Consider the following 21,778-nt stretch of genomic DNA (forward strand, 5'->3'; position numbering starts at 1 on the left):
TATCTTGGCTATTGTGAATGGTGAAATGAAGATACCCTTCAAGATACTAATTTCAGTTCCTTTGAATATTATACATAAAGATGGGATGGCTGGATCAAGACAGTTTTATTTACTTATTTGTTTGTTTATTTAGAAATGGGTATACTGTGAAATGTTTTTAAAATGTAGAGGCCGGTGCCGTGGCTCAATAGGCTAATTCTCCACCTGCAGCGCCGGCACACCGGGTTCTAGTGCTGGTCGGGGTGCCGTATTCTGTCCCGGTTGCCCCTCTTCCAGGCCAGCTCTCTGCTATGGCCTGGGAGTGCAGTGGAGGTTGGCCCAGGTCCTTGAGCCCTGCACCCGCATGGGAGACCAGGAGAGGCACCTGGCTCCTGGCTTCGGATCAGCCTGGTGCGGCGGCCATTGGAGGGTGAACCAACGGCAAAAGGAAGACCTTCTCTGTCTCTCTCTCTCACTGTCCACTCTGCCTGTCAAAATAAATAAATAAATAAATAAATAAAACGTAGAGACAGTTCTCGGCATCTTTCTTCAAAAACTTTGATCTACACATGGAAGGAGAGTTAAAGGAAAAGACATAGATTTAAAAAACTGACTCAAATTACAAAGTAATGCATTTTCTTAAATTGAAAATGAAAGCTTAAAGAGCAATTAAATTGTTACTGTAAGTTGTTTTAGTTACGAGCTGAATATCAGGGTTATATTCTTTTAAAATGTTTTTGTATTTTTCTGATGCTTCATGTATTTTTTAAAGATTTATTTATTTGAAAGGCAGAGCCACAGAGGGAGCTGGAGGAACAGACTTGATTGACTCTCCAAATGGCTACAATAGCTAGGGCTGGGCCAGGCTACAGCCAGGAGCCCAAAGCTCTATCTGGGTCTCCATCATGGATGGCCAGGACCCAAGCACTTAGGCCATCCTCTGCTGACTTCCCAGGCGCATTAGCAGGGTGCTGCACTGGAAGCGAAGCAGCTGGTACTAGAACCAGCGTTCTGATATGGGATGCCAGCCAGTGTCACACATGGTGATTTAACCCACTGTGCCATAATGCTGGCCCTTGACATTTCATGTAATATCACAGACTAAAATCATAATACATGTTCTTGCCAGGCTTGAATGAATGCACAATATATATTTTTAAATAAAAACTTTGTAGTGGTGTTCAGGAGATAAAATATGGGAAGTTTTAACTTTTGGGCTTCTCAGACCTTTAAATCTACTTCTTGTACTTTGAATACCTTTTTTTTTCTTTTGTGCGACTCCAGTGTTTCAAAGATGTTGTGTTATCTCAAAGTCAATTGTTTGGTTTTGTTTTAAAGATTTATTTTATTTATTTGAAAGACAGAGTTACAGAGAGAGGTAGAGACAGAGGTCTTCCATCGACTGATTCACTCCCCAAATGGCTGCAGTGGCTGGAGCTGGGCCAATCCAAAGCCAGGAGCTAGGAGCTTCCTTCAGGTCTCCCATGTGGATGCAGGGGCCCAAGCACTTGGGCCATCCTCTGCTGCTTTCCCAGGCACTTTATAGCAGGGAGCTGGATCGGAAGTGGAGCAGCCAGGACTCGAATTGGTGCCCAAATAGGATGCCGGCACTGTTGGCAGTGGCTTTACCTGCTATGCCACAGTGCCAGCCCCTATTCCATAGAGTTTTACGAATGTTTTCTGGGATTGGCATTGTGGCACACTGAGCTAAGCTGACACCTGCAATGCTGGCATCCCATATTGGAGCTCTGGATCACTTCAAATCCAGCTCCCTGCTAATGCACCTGGGAAGGCAGCAGAAGATGGTCCAAGTTGAGCCCCTGGTAGCCATGTGGGAAACCCAGATGGGGATCCAGGCTCCTAGTTTCAACCTGGACCAGCCCAGCCATTGTGGCCATTTGATGCAGGATCTCTTTTTCTCTCACTCTCCCTGTCCATCTTTACTTTCAAGTAGATAAATAAATCTTAAAAACAAAGCAAAATAAAAACAATATTTTCTGTTTTCTGTAACTTTATAAAGTTTCTTAAGTAGGTAAACCATTCTCAAGATTCATGATTCAAGCTGTACAAGAGCACACAGTGAGTCTCCCTAGGTCTGTCCCCAGCCATCCAGTTTCTCTCTCCAGAGGCAGCCCATGCTGTCTCATATGTGCCTTCCGGATACATGTTTATGTTCTATTTATGTAAGCATATGTAGGTGTAGATTTACTTCCCTTTTTCACAAGTGTGAACTTTCATATGTACTATTCTCTGTCCTGCTTTTTTCACTGAATAATGTACCCCAGAGCTCATTCCATATCAGTTCATAAAGACCATCCTTAGACCTTTTTGCTGTTGCATAATAATCCATTATGGAATATCCTATTATTAATCAGTCCTGTCTTTATAATCACTTGATCTACTCCTAATTTTTTATTATTTTATGTAGCAGTGCATGGGTAACCTTGCACATGAATCCTTGGATGAGCAGTAAGCCAATCTGTTTAACAGATCCCTGAGGAGAAGTCCCTGGGTTAAAGGACTGCACTGATAACTTTGACAGTGTTAGCAACTGCTCTCCCTAACGACCCCACCAGCTTTAATCTCCCTAAAGATAAATGTGGCTTTGCCATGGTCATTTGCATATTAAGTGTCAAAGCCAGGCCAAATATCAGAAAAACCACTAGACAAATATATCCTAACAAAAACCTTTTCAGAAAATTCCAGTGTGCCTCTTATTTTGCCATCTTCTTCCAGGTCATTAAAACTAGTAATGTGATCAGAAGCATTTCAATATTATTCTAAAGATTTATTTTTTTATTTGAAAGGCAGAGTTACAGAGAGGCAGAGGCAGAGAGAGAGAGAGAGAGAGAGAGAGAGCGAGGTCTTCCATCCACTCATTCACTCGCCAGATGGCCGCAACAGCCGGAACTGTGCCAATCCAAAGCCAGGAGCCAGGAGCTTCTTCCAGGTCTCCCACATGGGTGCAGGGACCCAATGACTTGGGCCATCTTCCACTGCTTTCCCAGGCCATAGCAGAGAGCTGGATCGAAGTGGAGCAGCCAGGACTCTAACCGGTGCTCATATGGGATGCTGGATGCCAGCACTGCAGGCAGTGGCTTTTCCAGCTATGCCACAGCGGTGGCCCCTCAATATTATTCTTAGTAGAGACTAAAAGCATAAAGATTGAGATCATAATACATGTGGGAGGGGGAAGATTCTAAGTATATTTAAGGGAGATAGAAAGTATACAATAAATGCCAGGAAAGTTTTTAAGCACATACCATTAAGGCAGTATGTGTATATCATAGTATTCTTTTGTTCTTGTTCAAGCAGCTACTTTGTGTTTAAGTGAGTCAGTGAAGCAAGTAGGTTTATGAAAAACAACTTTCTTAAAGGAACCTGTATGTTGTTAGAGAAGAACTTTGTGAAAATACTTTCTCCATCTTTTTCTTCTCTATTCGTGCGTACATAATTGTACATGTTTACATCCTAATATGTAAGCACCTGTTTTTCTCTAAGACATTCCATTATTTTTCTTACTGTGGTTGTTATATTAGCACCTTTATATACTTTTTTGAAAAAAGTAAAAATAATAGCCATCTTAGTATTATCAAACAAGCTATCACCATTAAGATATGAAAGGGAAATGGACTATGAACTACTCTTATTTATTATTTAGCAGAAATTCTTTTTTTTTTTAGATTTATTTTATTTACTTATTTGAAAGGCAGAGTGACAGAAGAGAAGAGAGAAGGAGAGCTCAAGAGAAATCTTCTATCTTCTGGTTCCCTGATGCCTGTAACAGGAGCCCATAACTTCTCCCAGACCTCCCACTTGGATGGCCGGGACCCAAGTACTTGGACCATCATCCGTTCCCTTTTCAGGTGCATTAGCAAGAAACTAGACCAGAAACAGAGTAGCCAGGACCCAGAACATGCACTCCAGTATGGGATGAGGGCTTCCCAAGCAACAACTTAAAACCCATAGCGCCCTAACATCCATCCCAGCAGGGTTTCTCTTTGTTCAGACACCCTCTGAACAAAATTAGAGTCCTTATTTATTGTTATTTATAATCTGTGCTATGATCAGACACTTATGCAAAACCTATTATATGACTCTGTATTAGAAATGAATATTACATTACATCAGGACTCAAGCAACTCAGCCTTCTGCCTCTCTGTGCCTGTATCTCGGTCTCTTGGTTTATAAAATATGTGTGTTTAAAAGATAGGAAGTTATGAATCAATTCATCAAAGTAATCATTAGATGAAAATATGGTTACCTTTTATTCAGATCATTTTGGAAACTCTACTTTGGTATTTGCAGTTTACTTATTTTAAGTTCTGACTGCTTTCATGTGATTTTCTGATGCTGAAGGCCATTCCAAAATGGATTTCTAAATAGTTGTAATTCTACTGGAGTAAGTATACGGCCTCCTAAAGATCACTGCTCTAGAGGCAGGCATTGTGGTTAGCAGTTTAATTTGCTTGCAACACCTGTATCCCCTTATCAGCGTACCTGCGATTGAGTCCCACCCACCTCCAGTTTGGGTCCAGCTTCTGATTTGCACCTGGTGGCAGGGGAAGGTGGCCCAAGTAGTCAGGTTCCTGCCACTCATGTGGAAGACCAGGATGGAGTTCCTGGCTTCTGGCTTTGGCCTAGCGCAGTCCTGGCTGTTTTGGGCATTTCGAGAGGGAACCAGTGGATGAAAGACTGACCAATCGATCTTTCTCTCTGACTTTTAAATAAATACATAATTAAAAATAGCTACTTTGAAAGCTAATATTCATTTTGCATTTGTGAGTTCTGATGGTATTCTTCTAAAATTAAAATGTGTCTTATATTAAAAGTGTATGTTTGTATGTATGTAAAGTAATTTGCATACATACAAATTGCCTTAATAATGTATGTTCAGTTATGCTTATTTTACCAGTATTTATCCTTCTAGGAAATATAATGACTTCAAAAATGAAAGAAAAAATAAGAAAAACTATTGAATATCTGAAAAAATTTTCTGTTTGAAACAGAGTCTCACCCCTGGAATTAATTATATGCATATATAGTGTCACATAAGAAATAAATTTCAGGAATGGGCTGACTGTAAAGCAATTCCTGGTGCTTACTAACCGTTTATTTGTAGTCCTGAACAAGTTATTATCAACAACAGTGACTCAGATTCTAAAAATAGAGATGGCCACGTTACAACTATCTAATGAAGTTATTTTATGTGTAGTTAGCTTAGTACCCTGAACCTCTCAGATGAAAAGTAGAGTACTGGCAAGTGGTGAAGGCCATAGGATTTAGAATCTCTGTATATGGGTTCAAAATCTGCTTCTACCACTTACCTGTGCATCCCTGATTAAGTTATTAACCTATCTAAGCCTCTGTTCCTTGTTTATAAAAATGAAGGTAATAATAGTACCTAACTCACAACGTTCCAGTTATAGGGCTGTTGTAAGAATAAAATACTTTGAGGGCCAGCACTGTGGTCTAGTGGATGAGGTCGCCGCCCGCAGCGCTAGCATCTCATGTGGGCACCAGTTCAAGTCCTGGCTGTTCCACTTTTGATCCAGCTCTCTGCTGTAGCCTGGGAAAGCAATGGAGGATGGCCCAAGTCCTTGAGCCCCTGCACCCACGTGGGAGACCTGGAAGAAGCTTCTGGCTCCTGGCTTCGGATTGGCCCAGCTCTGGCTGTTGTGGCCATCTGGAGAGTGAACCAGCGGATGGAAGAACTCTTTCTCTACCTCTGCCTCTTCTTCTCTGTAACTCTGCCTTTCAAATTAAATAAATAAATCTGAAAAAAAAAAAAAAAAAAAAAGGAATAAAATACTTGGCCATCCATGTAAAGCATCTAGCCCAGTGTCTGACACACAGAGGCCCTTTGGAAATTCTTGCTGTCATTGTGATTGTTTTGGAAATGGGAGTGGTAATGTGTTCTCATCTATGGTTGTCTTCTTTCATGTTACATTCTCTTATGAATAGATTCTGGGAACCAAAATGGAGGATGTGACGATAAAACTAAGAATGCTGAGAGAAACTACTTAAATATTTTACCTGGTAAGTGTTATTTATTTTAAAGATTGTATTATTATAATCACATACACTAAAATCTTAGATTGAAAACAAAAATTCTTATGGTGTGCATTATAAAATGTCAATAATCACTTAAAATAACATCTGACTTTCCATGATACACTTTCACAAATGTTCTCCATTGTAAATCTTTTTAATTCTTATACTAACACTTTTTCTTAGATCTGTACAAAAAGAAATGTTTAATTGAAAAAAGAAAAGTTGCATAAATGTCATCGTTATTTTGCTATTTCAGATTTTCTTTTATACATTGCTTCTTAGTTTCTGTGGAATAAATCAGAAATAATTTTTACTTTGAAATATAAACAGTGGCACATAGAGATATAAATTGTCGAACTTGTAGTAAGAACTTGGACTGTCTCATCTAAGGTCTTACTTCTGTTTCCCTGCTTTTCATTTCTTTTATTCTTGGATATTTCTTTTTTAACAATTAGTACTTCAGTCCGTTAACCCTCTTTCTGATTTAAGTCACTCTGATGACCCTTAATCGTGTCTGTACAAGAGGACATACCAAGGAAGGCCTATTTGTTTGCTATACAAGTAGGAAGTCTCTTAAAGTGAATAGCAAATTTGACAGTTTCAGAAATAGTCATCTTTTGAATGTTGTCTATTCTCCTTTAAGGTACTTTCCTCACATTTCCTTCCCTACTCTTTGACATGTAGGTCACATTATGTGTCATCTAAGTGAGTATTATGCCCATTTCTGGTATTCATCTTGTCAGTCGTAGCCAGTTAGCTTGTGGTCATCAGCCTCCGAATTTCCTCCCACCTTCAGATAGCCTACCTTAGTGGATAATGTTAGAATCACCACATGCTGTTTCCTCCACTTTGTGGAACAGGAAACCATCCTCCTCTCCATCTAAAAATACCTTCAGGGAAGGATTTATTGTGTTTCTCTTCATAGATCCATAATTTAAATCATCCATATTTTGTGGCTTTCTTAAAATGTGCCAATCTTATTACTATTCTGGAGATCCTGATAACTAGGTTTTTAAAAACTTAATTCTTTATTACTGTGTTTCCTTCCTTACTCTTTTTTGGGGGAAAGTCTATAGGTTAGTATCCCATTACTACTCCCAAACAGGAAGATGTGTAATAAAACTAACTTAGAAAAGGAGTATTAAATTGTTCAGTTAGACTTTATAATAACATGTGAATCTTCACTTAAAGAATGTCTACACAACTAGGATTTCAAAGAGATGTAAAGAGATCTAAATCACACATTATTTACACAAATTATTTATATTACATTAAAAATTGTAAGAAAAAGTTCTGTCTACACAGTGTTAAGCCAACAGTAGCTTACTCTGTCATTATCTAAGTATTTACAATTTATGTCATCTAATTCTCAAGATAACCTTATAAGGAAAGCAGTCAGGCATATTTTTCGCATTTCATGCACAAAGTAACAGAAAATCAGTAAGCTGAGCTGATTTGCCCAAGATCATTCAGCCAGTAAGTGCTAGAGGCCAGCACTTCTTAACACCCAATATATTCCTTTTTGTACTGTGTCGTATGAATTTGATTACTACTGCCACCTGCATGACCCCCATTTTGTTAATGGGTAAGATGAGGCCAAGAGGCAAGTCATGTAAGGTCAAACAAAGCAGTGCCAGCTTGAGGATTAGGAGCACCTGACTTGTGCACTAAGTCATCTTGCCTCACCATTGGACCATAGCCCGTGCTTAATGCAATGACTTCCACCATGTGAGTTATCAGTAGGAGTTTAGGGGGTAAACACACTTCATGGGCCCAGAAGGATTTTGTCTCATGCGATCCCGGTTTCTGAGAAGCAGCCTGTGACTTTGATTGCCTTCCATGGAAATTTTCACTGGCAACATTTTGGTGTCTCATTCACTGCTCCTTCTTTAATTTCTTTTTCTATTTGTCTAGTTCCTTTATCTTTTTAAAGATTTTTTTCTTTAAAGATTTATTTATTTGAAAGTCAGAGTTACACAGTGAGAGGAGAGGCAGAGAGAGACAGAGGTCTTCCATCCGATGGCTCACTCCCCAGATGGCCGCAATGGTCAGAGCTGCACCAATCTGAAGCCAGGAGCTTCTTCCAGGTCTCCCATGCGGGTGCAGGGGCCCAAGGACTTGGGCCATCCTCCACTGCTTTCCCAGGCCATAGCAGAGAGCTGGATCGGAAGTGGAGCCACCAGGACTAGAACCGGCACCCATATGGGATGCCGGCACTTCAGGCCAGGGCGTTAACCTGCCGTGCCACAGTGCCGGCCCCCAAGATTTTTTTTTTTTTTTTTTTTTTTTTTTAGGAAACCTTTGTCTGGGGCTATTAGAGGCAACTACGAGTATAACTTATGTGCACTGGTAAGCTGGAAATGTTAAACATGGTGCTAAAAATCTATTAAGTACTTGTAAACATTCTGTGGACTTCTGAAATCCTACAATCATGCCTTTGCAGTAAGGTCAAGCAGGATGTGTAGGGGCGAGGGTTGTAGAAGTGAGCCAGCTTTCCCTAGGAGGACATAGCAGAATTTCCAGTGAGCATGTGTTTTTTTGTTTTTTCAGGCGTGTGTATTTATAAAAACATACTCTTTATATGTTATTTGTATTGACAGAAACCACAGAAAATAAAAGCTGGTGAGATATTTTTTCTTGGCTAATGGGGCTACCTGAAAAAAGGAATTGGTGTAGGAAGCAAGGAATTTAAGATGTGAGAATACTGTCCTAGCATTCAGTCTCAAACATTCATTCATTCAACTAATACTTACATTGAATACCTTCTATATGCTAGAGATATAACAGGAAACATCATAGACAAAACCCCACTTGTCATGCAACAGTGATCTTTAAAGCAATCTACATACAAATAGATTTCAGTGCTAAAAAGAAAATAAGAATAATATGAAAGAGAGTGATGAGGGTGGGGAAGTCTCTTTAAAAAAATTATTTATTTATTTGAAAGGCAGAGTTACAGAGAGAGTGGGAATAGAAGAATGAGATCTTCTAACCACTGGTTCACTCCCCAGATGGCTGCAACGGCCAGGGCTAGACCAGATCAGGAGCCAGGAGCTTCATCTGGATTTCCCATGTGGATGACAGGAACCAAAGTACTTAGGCCATCTTCTGCTGCCTTCCCAGACATGTTATCAGGGAGCCGGATCGAAAGTGGAGCAGCTGGGACATGAACCGGCACCCATATGGACACTTAACCCACTATGCCATCATGCCGGCCCCAGAGTTAGGGCTTTTTCCTCCATCTGATGTGAGCCTGTTGGATGCTTTTAAGTCTGAGAGTTGTAGAGTCTGATTTGTATTGAAATCATTTTGGTTACAGGGAAGAAATGGTTTGGGGCTGGCACCGCCGCTCACTAGGCTAATCCTCCGCCTGCGGCACCGGCACCCCGGGTTCTAGTCCCAGTTGGGGGTGCCAGATTCTGTCCCAGTTGCTCCTCTTCCAGTCCAGCTCTCTGCTGTGGCCCGGGAGGGCAGTGGAGGATGGCCCAAGTACTTGGGTCCTTGCACCCACATGGGAGACCGGGAAGAATACCCCGCTCCTGGCTTCGGATCGGCATGGCGTGCCAGCCGTAGCGGCCACTTGGGAGATGAACCAGCGGAAAAGGAAGACCTTTCTCTCTCTCTCTCTCACTGTCTAACTCTGCCTGTCAAAAAAAGAAAAGAAATGGTTTGTAGGTGGGCAAGAATGAGCAAAGAATTCAAGGAAGAGAATGTCGACAGATGATGGTAGCATGAGCAAGGGTGATAGCAGGAAGGGTGGAATGCTCAAGTGGGATTGTTTGTTGGCGATGGTGCTGGATTGCATTGTAGATGGGGAAATGTACATTGAGAGGGAAAAAAGGAATTAAGGCCAGAGTCTCTATTTCTGTCCTGAGCAATTAACTAGACAAAGATTGGTCCTATAAATTGAAATGAGGAAGACATGATGGAGGAAATAGGTAATCTTATTTGAGTTTTGCATGTTGAGTTTCACACTGAAGCATTTAGATCAAAATAAAAATGATGCGTGATCCTTTGATTTGTTTGCTACCTGGTGGTCACTTCAGACCAATTTATGAGCTCATTGAAAAACTGTCTATTGTTTCTTGTCTTTATTACCCTCTTTGCAAGAATTAAGGAGCAGTAATCACAGTTGCTTCCTGAGCTCTCTGTGGGTTCCTGATACATCTCTGCTGGTTCAACATGGATGAGTGCGATGTGCCTTTGAAAATCATGACTGTATTTGTTGTTTCCAGGAGAATTTTACATTACACGGCATTCTAATCTCTCAGAAATCCATGTTGCTTTTCATCTTTGTGTGGATGACAATGTAAAATCAGGAAATATCACGGCTCGGGATCCAGCCATTATGGGACTGCGAAATATACTCAAAGTTTGCTGTACCCATGACATCACAACTATAAGCATTCCTCTCTTGTTGGTGCATGATATGTCTGAGGTAAGTAGATGGAAAATTTCCCTAGTTTTATGAGTATTAATTTGTTTATTAATATGTTGTGTATTAATATTATAACAGGCTTTAAATTTTAAAAACACTTTTTTTAAAAGATATGGTTATTTATTTGAAAGTCAGAGTTACACAGAGAGAGAGAGAGAGAGAGAGAGAGAGGTCTTCTACCCACTGGTTCATTTCCCAATTGGCCGCAACGGCCGGAGCCGTGCCGATCCAAAGCCAGGAGCCAGGAGCTTCTTCTGGGTCTCCCATGTGGGTACAGGGGCCCAAGGGCTTGGGCCATCTTCTGCTGCTTCCCCAGGCCATAGAAGTGGAGCAGATGGGACTCAAACCGGCGCCCATATGGGATGCTGGCACTGCAGGTGCAGGCTTTACCCACTACGCCACAGTGCCAGCCCCAAAAACACTTTTTTGTAATTTATGGACCTTGCATCTCCTATCTGGTAAGCAGAATTGGGTGACAAATAATACAAAACTGAATAATTCTTAACCATTGTGTTTGGAGAATGACAGCGTTGTCCCACAGTAGATATACTAGAATATCAAAATTATCTCTACCTTTGGACATGACATGCGTTCCTCTCCTTCCTCCTCCTTTGCTGCCTCTTCATTCTCCCCCATGTTTGTCTTAAGTTGCATTCAATTTACCTCCCACTTAAACTGGACTCAAGCTAACATTATGATTATTTTTATTCTCTAATTATGCATTAATAAATAATGACAAGAGATGCCAGAAGACAGGAAGAAACCAGCCTCAGTTTAACATTTTCTCCAGGATAAAAGTATTGGCCTCTACAATTAACATATGACATAATCATTTACCTACTTTATTACATACTGCTATTTATCTGACATTTTTTATTTTAAAAAATCTTCTTTTCATGACTGTTTTCCAGCCTGCTTTCTCTCTTCACTCACATAACAATGGGTAGAGGACATAATTTAACAGAAAGACTCAAGTTCAAGTCTAGAGGAGCAGAGGAGCCTCAAGCCCAGTGGGTGCAGACGGGCAGCCAGCAGTGAACCTGATGATGAAAAGACCAGTATCAGCAATGCTGGGCCTGCTTGCTTTAAGGAGGCTATAAAAAATAATTGCCAAATGCTAAAAGTGCAGATTGTGAATGTCAGGAAGAAGTTTGATTGTTGATCATTAAAAGTTACTTACCAAAATAAAAGGTTTATAGAAATAAGATTGTATAGGGCAATGTAAAAGATTTTACACCATACTTTTTAGATTAAATCCCCACTTAGACTCATTGTGTTACAGGAAGCCTTGCTAAGTATCCTATGTAAGAATATAACCTCATTTCCATGTAAGATGGGATGATTTAAATGATTTCTCACTTGGTTGAGTCCAGTGTATTTTCAGACACATTATTGTTTTAATTAAGAGAATTCTGTGCCATCCCATGAAAGATGCATATCAGGCTACCTCATTTCTCAGTCCATTCACTTTTGTAGCCTCAGTCATACCTAATATGGCATCAGGGAAGTTGGACAAACATGTTTTTCCCCGCTGTAGCTTTATAAAGTTTTAGTTTCATCAGGAATTTTTAGCTATTGTTAAGTTATCATAAATCACTGGTCCATACAGTCTATAAAAGGGTCTTTGGGGAGTGACAAAGTTTATGATGAATTCCTGCCACAAGGAGACATCCAAACATTCCTGCAGCTGGACTCCTGGTTAACCAGTTTATAAAAATGGTTGTATGTAGGTGGGAAACAACCTCAAAAACAGTGTTTCCAAAAGTCACAAAGTTCGGATTTACTTCCAGACATCTGATACTACTAGCATTCCCTCTCCCACAATGTTGCAAAAGTTACATGTTTTAAATTGGGACAGCCAGCTGCAGAACACTAGGTTTGCTTCCTAAGTGTCCAATTTAATACACAGAAGTTTATTGAGCCAGGATGCTCCCATTTTTCTATTTAAAATCCATTCAGGTCAAGAAGTTTATTCTGCAAACTCATACAAATACTACACAGGATATAGAAGTAATATTTGGTTTTGCTTTCATGCAGGAATCACAGAGCATTTTCAGGTGGTGTTTTCTTCCTCTAACAAACAGAAATGCCAGACACTCACCATCCTGGTGAGTGTAAGATAATGACAATGTCTGAAGCAGTTCATGTCCTATAATAGAGGAAAGAGCTGTAGAAGGTAACTACATTTTAAAAGGGAAAAATATCAGCAAGAGGAAAGACACACCAATTTTATTTCTATAGATCTTTGCGATCTGAAGATAATGTCCTATTAGAATCAATCTAACCCAACAGGCAGGAACCTGCAGGTCAGGAATTCTGACCTACTGACTTCCTTTAAGTTTTACTGTTAGCTTGTTGAATAAGTCGGAGATTCTAAGCTGCTAGGCTTTAGTTTTGTAGTTGTCCGTGATGATACTGTTTGTTTTTTAACTTTTTGTTGGAGTATAATGCACATATAGTACATATAAGTCCACGACTCAGATTGTCACAGCTGAACACCTATAAGCCAACAACCAGATAATGAAGCAGAACGTTACCAGAAGTACCCTTGTGCTCCCTTTCAGTCACTTGAGTCACATTTTCTCCACAAGGATGACCACTGTTTGCACCCCAGAAAGCATGGATTCATTATGCTTATTTTTGTAGTTTATCTTGTAGCTGAATTCTCCTATTCAATATTATGTGTTAGTTTTATCCATGTTGTGTGTGGTTGTAGATAGTTTATTTTCATGGTTATGTTATTTCATTGTGTGATTAAGCCACAACTATTGAGATATTCTACTACTTACGAATATTTTGGGAGCTTCCAGATAATTTTTTAAGATTCATTTATTATTTGTTTGAAGGGTAGAATTATAGAAAGGCAGAGGCAGACAAAGAGAGAGAGGTCTTCCATCCACTGGTTCACTTCCCAAGTGGCCACAACAGCCAGAGCTGGGCCGATCCAAAGCCAGGAGCCAGGAGCTTCTTCCAGGTCTCCCATGTGGGTACAAGGTCCCAAGGACTTGGGCCATCTTCTACTGCTTTCCCAGGCCATCGCAGAGAGCTGGATTGGAAGTGGAGCAGCCGGGACTAGAACCGGCACCCATATGGGATGCTGGCACTATGGGCGACGGCTTTACTTGCTATACCACAGCACCAGCCCCAGCTTCCAGATTTTGATTTTTATAGCTAGTATTGCTAGGAACATTCTAGTACATGTCTTTGACATTTCTGTTGGCAGTTTACCTAGGGATAGAATTGTGAGGTCTCTGGATATATACAGATTTAATTTGGGTGGATATAGCCAAATAGTTTTCCAAAGTAATTGTACCTACTCTATTGCTTTTGAATGTGAAAATAATAAACAAAGCCACACTTTATTTTATCCACTTGCAAGGCATACAGTGAAGTCTCCAGAGTACATGCTGTCTAACTCTGTGGTTCAGTCGTACCCTACTCAGAAGAATCAAGTCAAGTAGCAACACTTGTCCATTAACTTTAGATGGAAAGTATTGTCTCAGTTATAAACAAAATTGAGTTTTTAATTTCCATTTCAGAGGTTTAGAATCAATTTTTTTTCCAAAATAAACCTTTTATTTCAGGAATACAAATTTCATAAGTACCACTTTAGGAATATAGTGATTCTTCCCACCATACCCGCTTCCCACCCACACTCCCACCCCTCCACCTCCTCCCTCTCCCATTCCCAGTCTCAGTCTCCATTAAGATTCATTTTCAGTTAACTTTATACACAGAAGACCAACTCCTTACTAAGTAAAGATTTCAACAGTTTGTGTACACACACACACACAAACTGTTTGAGAACAAGTTTTACAGTGAACTCTCATAATACAACTCATTGAGGACAGAGGTCCTGCATGGGGAGTTAGTGCACAGTAACTTCTTGTTGTTAATTTAACAATTAATACTCTTATGTATGACATCAGTGACCACCCAAGGCTTTTGACATGAGCTGCCTAGGCTGTGGAAGCCTTTTGAATCTACAAACTCTGTCAGTATTTAGACAAAGCCATAAGCAAAGTGGAAGTTCTCTCCTCCCTTCAGAGGGAAGTACATGCTTCTTTGATGACCACTTCTTTCCGCTGGGGTTTCACAGAGACCCTTCATGTAGAACGTTTTTTGCCACACTGTCATGGCTTTCCATGCCTGAAATGCTCACATGGGCTTTTCAGCCAGACCAGGATGCCTTAAGGGCTGATAGAATCAATCTGTATGTAGTACCCACTTGTATAACCCACTTGTTATAATGTATAACAGGAGAGCCCAGTTTTCTGCCTCTGTTCCAAAGTCTAAAGAGTTTTATATGACCCATCAGCTTCCTTCAGTGGCTCTCTTCCACAATCTGTTCTCTCAAGCATGTCACCAAGACTTAGTTTGCCATTACTTAGAACTATGACCAAAAACATTCTAGACTACTACCTGCCCCACTAGGATTTATATCCCATCTAGTGGATGGTATCTACTAAGATCTATTTGCAGAATGAGCTGTTTGTGGAACTTCTGGCCACATCCCATGACATCCAATAATAAAGCATGTCTTCTGATGGACTTGTTAGCTTCTAAAGCTTACAGGTTATGTTTTCTAAGTACCTGAAGCCATTCTTCTTGGGTGCTGATGTTAATTAGAGATAAAATGACAGAATAAAAAACTGGAAAACATCTACCTTAAGCTTGAAACAGATTCTCTAGGCTTATGGGAAAATGTGAAAACACTTCAGATGTGTGTGTGTGTATATACACATATGTGCACATATGGGCATATACATGCTGCTGTCTAGCATTTCTTTTCAGATTCATATGCTGCTAAACAGCACTAGGTTAAAATTAACTGAATATGAGAGCATATATCATCTAAAAATTAAATTGACATTTAAATTTATGTATCACTTCAAAGATACTGGGAGCCTGCCATGAATTGATATTTTAGTACAGTCTCTAAACAGCATTGATGAAATTTTATCATCAGCTCACATCATTCTAAAGAGTATGAAGTTCTTAATTTGTCCATAGATATTGGGTGTATTAACCACATACATTTAAAAGGAAAGAAAATATAGTATGATTGGATAAAATGTGATGATTTTGGACAAACGGCAATGAAAGGACATGATTGTTTTTATCTATATGCTTTTGGTCATACCATTAGTACTCTAATTTGTTGTACAGTCTTATCACTGCCAGTGCTATCCTGATTTTAATGTATTGGGGTAATATATAGTCTGTGTGTTGGTGTTCAAAAGTTCTATTCACAGTAATAGTTTTCCTCACATGAGTAGGAGCCCTTAGACTTGACTTTAGCCTGAAGTTATTCAAAGATTAATCATAGATATCAGTAAACAGCTCTATAGATTGTAAACAGATAATACTTTTTATATTAAAATGAGCACTTTAAAACAATATAAAAAAATAATCCTTGATTCCAATTACTAAGTGTGGTATTCAAAAAATATTTTTGAGTAGTATCTTAAGAAGATGCAAATGCTCAATTATGGCTTTAGCATTCATTCCTATGATGACTCTTGAACAAAGTGCTTAAAATAAGTAAAAGAAAAGTAAGTCCTTAAAGAAATGAGACAATGAATGAGAACCAGCAGAAACAACCAAACATAAAAACAGATGCAGAAATACTTGAGGAACTGGAGTTATGACGCACAGAACAGAGTAATTGCTTACTGTATTTAAAAACTTGAAGACAAGCTTAAAATGTCTTCACATAAAAAAGGATGGTATGCAAAATGACCTATCAACTACAAAAAAAGTGGTGAGAGCAATTGTAAAAGACCTAAATAAGTGGAAATGTATACTGTTCATGGGTTAGAAGATTCAGCACTAAGATAACAGTTTTCCTAAAGTTGATCTATAGATTTGAATCCCAGTCAGAATTTTAATAAGGCATTTTGAAGATTTTACAAACTAACTATAAAATTTATATAGAAATACACAAAATCTAAAACAGTCAAAATGGACAGGTGTTTGGTGAAGTGGTTAAGCCACCACCTTAGACACCTGCATGTCATATCAAAAGTTCCAGGATTCAGGTTCCAGCTCTGCTGCTGATTGTAGGTTTCTGTTAATCATCCTGGGAGACATCAAGTGATGGCTTTGAGCTGGAGGTCCCTGCCACCCACATGACAGGTCGGGATTGAATTTCAGCCTCCTGGTTTCAGCATGACCTTGCCCTGTGTGTTGCAGTCATTTGGGGAGTAAACCAGCAAATCAACGATCTCTGTCTCTCTGCCTTTCAAAAAAAAATGCAAATTTTGAAAAAATTTTATGAAAAAACAGTTTTGAAAGCAAAGTTGGGAGATTTACACCAGCTGATTTCAAGACTTGCAATAGGGGCCAGCCTTGTGGCACAGTGGGCTAAGCCACCACCTGCAGTACCGGCATCCTATATGGGCACCAGTTCGAGTCCTGGCTGCTCCACTTCCGATCCAATTTCCTGCTAATGTGCCTGGGAAAGCAGCAGAGGATGGCCCAAATGCTTGGGCCCTTGCACCCACGTGGGACACCTGGAAGAAGCTCGTGGCTTCAGCTGGGCCCAGCTCTGGCTGTTGCAGCCATTTGGGGAGTGAACCAGTGAATGGAAGACCACTTTCTATCTCTCTCCCTCTTTCTCTGTAATTCTGACTTTTGAATAAGTAAATAATCTTTTAAAAAAGAAAGATAGCTTAGAAAAGTGAATGCACTTAGGTAGCTGGGGTGGGTATTTTATTACATTTTTAATATGTAATATAGTATACAATATTTTAATATGGTATATAATAGAAATATTTTATTGCTTATCCAGAAATATTAATGCTGTTCCTGAAAGCAGTAGGTGGAATTGCTATGTCACTTATATCAGTCTGTAGAATTCATTATCTAAGAAGTTTTAAGGATATGTTTATTTTTAGTTTATTTATTGGGCTCATTAAATTGGTTCACATTGTAAAGACTGGTGTAACAGCTAGAAGAGGTTCTAGCCTAAGAGTCAGAGGAAAGCCACTCAGTCACAATTATGGTTAGCAAAGAGCAGCCTGAACCCATTCACAGTGTGCACAGTCCACGTTTAGACAAATAAACATCTGCCTATGTTTTGTCTTTTACAAAGTATTTGTTCCATTTCTGTTTTTAGGAAATGACTATCCCCTGGTGCTTGAGGAGAGCCGAACTTGTGTTTAAGTGTGTCAAAGGTGAGCTTCCCCTTCTGTCCACCAACTACCATCTGTATCTCCTTCCAAATATTAAATATAAAGCAATGCAGAAGGCCTGGAATTGTTACTCCTGGCCCCTGCGACTTCGCTGAAATGTTTAGCAAGAAAGTATTTCAGAATTGCTTTTAATTTTTTTAGTATAAATTGCCAGCTCTTCTGAAATAAAAGATATTTGGATTTATATATAATATATAATATATTTATATTTATATCTATATATAATATATATTTGGATTTATATATAATATATTACATATATGTATATAGTATATGTATATATTATTATATATGTATATGTTATATATCTTATATATATATATATATATATATATACATATAAAATTCCGGCTTGTTCTCTACTGCTTTTCATTTTTTTTTAAAAAGCAGAAAATAGCCACTTATTTAATTAACGTTTCATCACCTCTGTTACTTCACTTAATGGGCGTGCTCAGTGCGCACTAACTGGGAAATCGCAAGGGTGTGCTGACAGAGCTGTGTTAAAGCCTCTGTGTCACGGAGGATTAGAAACTGCCGAAGTCTGTCCTGTAGGCGGAGCCTTCCTGCAGGCAGGCGGCTAGCAGGGAAAGCCAAGACACGAAACCCCACAGTGAAAACGCAGTTTATTTCAGAGCGTGACTGGCAGGTGTGAAGACCGGAACTCCTAATGCAGCAAAGTTTATTGCTCTGTTTTAGGGTTCATGATGGAAATGGCTTCATGGGATGGTGGAATTTCCAGAACCGTGCAGTTTCTGGTTCCACAGGTTTGTTATCTGCATATGTCTCACCCCAGTTCAATGTCTTTTATAGAATATTCCTCACACATACAGCTAGACACGCTGTCCCAAACTCCTAAAACTAAAATGTTAACACTTCCTCTCTTGTAAGGGGAGCATTTGGATGCCATAAAGCACTTGGTTTATTGTCAGAGATATCGGCATGTACCTCTCAAGGGATCTGTTATGTAGCCCCCAAACCAAAGTGATTGGTCTTTCCATTGTCTTCTCCCCATGGATGCTGTGTAGATGACAAAGTGTTCACAAGCAGGGCATTCGCAGAGAATGAGTCTGTGTCCTGTATAGAATGTAGCCAACTTAGTGGTGGTGCCATAGGGATTGCACAGGAGTTCTGTAGGGATTGCTCTGGTAACCAAGCTTACTTGACAGCAACAAGCTAAGGTCTCAAAAGATGGAGCCAGAAAAGCAAGCCCTGTCCATAGCTGTGCAGTTAAATCAGCCGTAAAAGCTCATTCTCAAGTATCCCACTCCATATCGAGAAGTAAGTTCATACTTTAAAGCGCTTTTCAAGTTTACAAATAAAAGTCTGTGTTGATTGAACACATACATAGCTGTTTTTTTAACCTCCTACAGAGTATTTCTGAAGAAATGTTTTACCAGCTCAGTAACATGCTGCCCCAGATCTTCCGAGTTTCATCCACGCTGACGCTGACATCTAAGCACTAGACCCTAATAGATGGACGTGCTGGCAGAGGAGGACTGCAAAACTCTCCAGGAACTTGAGCTATGCTGCGATTCTGTCAATAGAAAGATGCCCAGAAAGAGAAGCTGCAGCCCGAGCCACAAATCAAACCACCACACCACGTCTGTTCCACATTCCAAAGCCTTCCATCCCGCACGGAGCCAGTGGTCGGCCCCCGCCTTCCACATGTAGGCTCTTTCTGAAAGAATCTCTCTCTGTTCTACTGGTACCTCCCATCTTGGAATATGGGTGTGTGAAAGCTTACATAGTATTACCCATGTACAGTTACCCTAGGAGACTGTTTACTGCATTTTTCGGGAAGACATTTGATTTGTAACAGGCTTGAGTTATATCAGGTGTAAGCCTTTAAATTAAACATATAAGTAAAATCTTCCTTGTCTGTGTGCCAAATCAAAATTAAAAATCACTGTAATATACATTGCAAATATGGATTTCTTGTGCAAATTGTAGAAACAAATATATGAGACAATTGTGCTTATTGTTTTAAATTCTCCTGCTTCAAACCCGTGCTTTTAATCTACTCTTTCTAAGGTTGTTCGAGTTAGAAACGGCTTTGGATTCTTTACCTCTGTCTCAGCTTCCCTCTGTGACCTTGCCTTGTCTATTAATAGCATTTCATGGGCTGGGAAAATAGTGTGTTCTTTTTTGCAAGCCTGATGTAAAGTTATTCTAAACCAGCACCTGGCAGCATTTTCGTCTTATTAACATGACAATTGGACAATGAGGATCATTTTTCTTTCTCTGTCTTTGGCCCTACATTTCAGGCCCCTTAACCTTTCCTCTACTCCTTGCTTTCAGTTGCTGATAACTATGTCCCCACTTCGTCTTTACTGTGTAGCTTTCTTTTCCATTGTCTTTCCTTGCAGTGCCACTTTCCCGGACACTACATATCACTCATTATCCCATCTTTAATAGATTTCTGTGACTTGTGATGACATTAAACAAAGGCATTTGCAAAAGCACACATTTATAAAAGCAATAGTTTCATCAAACTGTTTTTGTGTGGATGTTGTAGCTGGCCAGTAGAATGAAATGAAGGGTCTTTGGCATTGTGATAAAATGGCATAGCTTGATTACAAGACACAAAAAGCACTAATTCAGTATTCCTAAATGCAATAGGTATTACAGAAACCAATGTCAATGCAAAGTGCTCTTCCTAACTGACTGTATCCTGGTTTTCTACCTAAGGAAAGGGGTGGGTCCAAGCCACAGTGCTAAGAAGAACCCTAAAGAGACACCTAACCCCAGCAGTATGTCCATCAGACACTAACTCTTTCCAAATTCTTTGTCAGAGAGCTGATGATTACCCCACATGGGTATAGATATTTTGCCCTTAGAGTCTATACTTTAGAGAAATGGTCTTCCAGGCAAGACTATTCTCATTGAGACTAATATAAAACATGGCCCAGGGGTAGGGGAGAGCAGTGTCAGACTGTTTTGGTTCATAGATGAACAGATTGCAAGTCAACTTGGAAGTGGGTACAGTGAGATGAGCAAGAAGCATCATTCAAAGAGACATGAAGAATCGTCCCAGGGGACAGACATTTAGCCTAGCAGTTAACATACCAATGTCCCATATTGGAGTACCCAGGTTCAATTCCCAGCTCTGGCTCCTGACTCCAGCTTCCTGCCAATGCAGACCCTGGGAGGCAGCAGTGGTGGCTCAAATGCTTGGGTTCCTGTCACCTGTGTGGAAAATCTGGGTTAAGTGCCCAACCCTGGCCATCGCTGGCATTTGTAGAGTGAACCAGTGGATGGGGTCTCAATGTCTATGTGTGTACGTGTATAAGTGTGTGTATATCTTACCCCCCAACCCATGCCCTGCCTGCCTCTCAGGGAAAAATAATCTTTCCACAGAATTCTGTAACTCCTCTAGGAGCAACCACCAATTTGAAAAGTGGCCAGGTATTAGAGTATAGGAGCAAGTGTTCGTTCACAGTGGGTGAATGCTGCTGCCTAGCCCTCACATTGTCACCTCAAGGCTGCTTTGTTAAGTTACTTAGGATCGGGTGGCTTTTCCTGAGCACAATTGTGAGGTACTATTTGGCCTATGAAATCAAAACACATGTATGGAGTATCCATTTTTTATATAGGGCTGTTTTACATTCAGAAGCAGTAAGAATAGAAAAAGCTTGCTTACCCGGATGAAAACACCAAACTGAAAACCAGTGCGTAATTTAAAATGCTAATTACACGCATTTGAGTGGTGGTGATTTTAGGGATGCAGTACTTGAGGAAGTCTGGAGTTTTGTAATTGGCAAAGTTGAGATTGTGGGTTTTTTCCTGAGGGTTCCACAGGGTTTTATTGGAAGGGAGTGATTTCCGACCACTTGCGAATGGTAAGTGAAAGAAGGTGCCCTAGCAGGCTGAGACTGGGGAGGGCATTCACAGTACAAAGTGCAGAGGGACAGAAAAGAACAGAGGCAGCGATAGCCGGCCAGCAAGTTGAGAGGAGCTGACCACAAGAGCCTTACGAGAGGAATATTTCAAGGGGCATAATGTTTTCTACTTGGTTTTTTTTTTTTTTTAATAATTTATTTATTTGAAAGAGTTACACAAAGAGAGGAGAGGCAGAGAGTTCTCTATCTACTGGTTCACTCCCCAATTGGCC

General features: G+C 40.0%; 1 protein-coding gene across 4 annotated transcripts in view; it reads left to right on the top strand.

Annotated features, from left to right (window-relative positions):
• The window catches only part of FERRY3 (FERRY endosomal RAB5 effector complex subunit 3), a 46,145-nt gene extending 26,025 nt beyond the window's left edge, over positions 1-20,120 (top strand). For 2 of the 4 annotated variants that reach the window (XM_062194764.1, XM_062194766.1), the window contains exons 10-14: positions 5,944-6,018; positions 10,269-10,471; positions 17,592-17,649; positions 18,364-18,431; positions 19,038-20,118. In XM_062194764.1, coding sequence (XP_062050748.1) covers positions 5,944-6,018; positions 10,269-10,471; positions 17,592-17,649; positions 18,364-18,431; positions 19,038-19,130 — 497 coding nt within the window. In that variant the 3' untranslated portion in view covers positions 19,131-20,118. Of the gene's footprint in view, positions 1-5,943; positions 6,019-10,268; positions 10,472-17,591; positions 17,650-18,363; positions 18,432-19,037 lie in introns of all 4 variants that reach the window. The other 2 variants (XM_062194765.1, XM_062194767.1) reach the window with 2 other exon arrangements.
• The last annotated feature ends 1,658 nt before the right edge of the window (positions 20,121-21,778 follow it).

This window comes from Lepus europaeus, chromosome 6 (genome assembly GCF_033115175.1).
Source record: "Lepus europaeus isolate LE1 chromosome 6, mLepTim1.pri, whole genome shotgun sequence".
Lineage (NCBI taxonomy): Eukaryota > Metazoa > Chordata > Mammalia > Lagomorpha > Leporidae > Lepus > Lepus europaeus.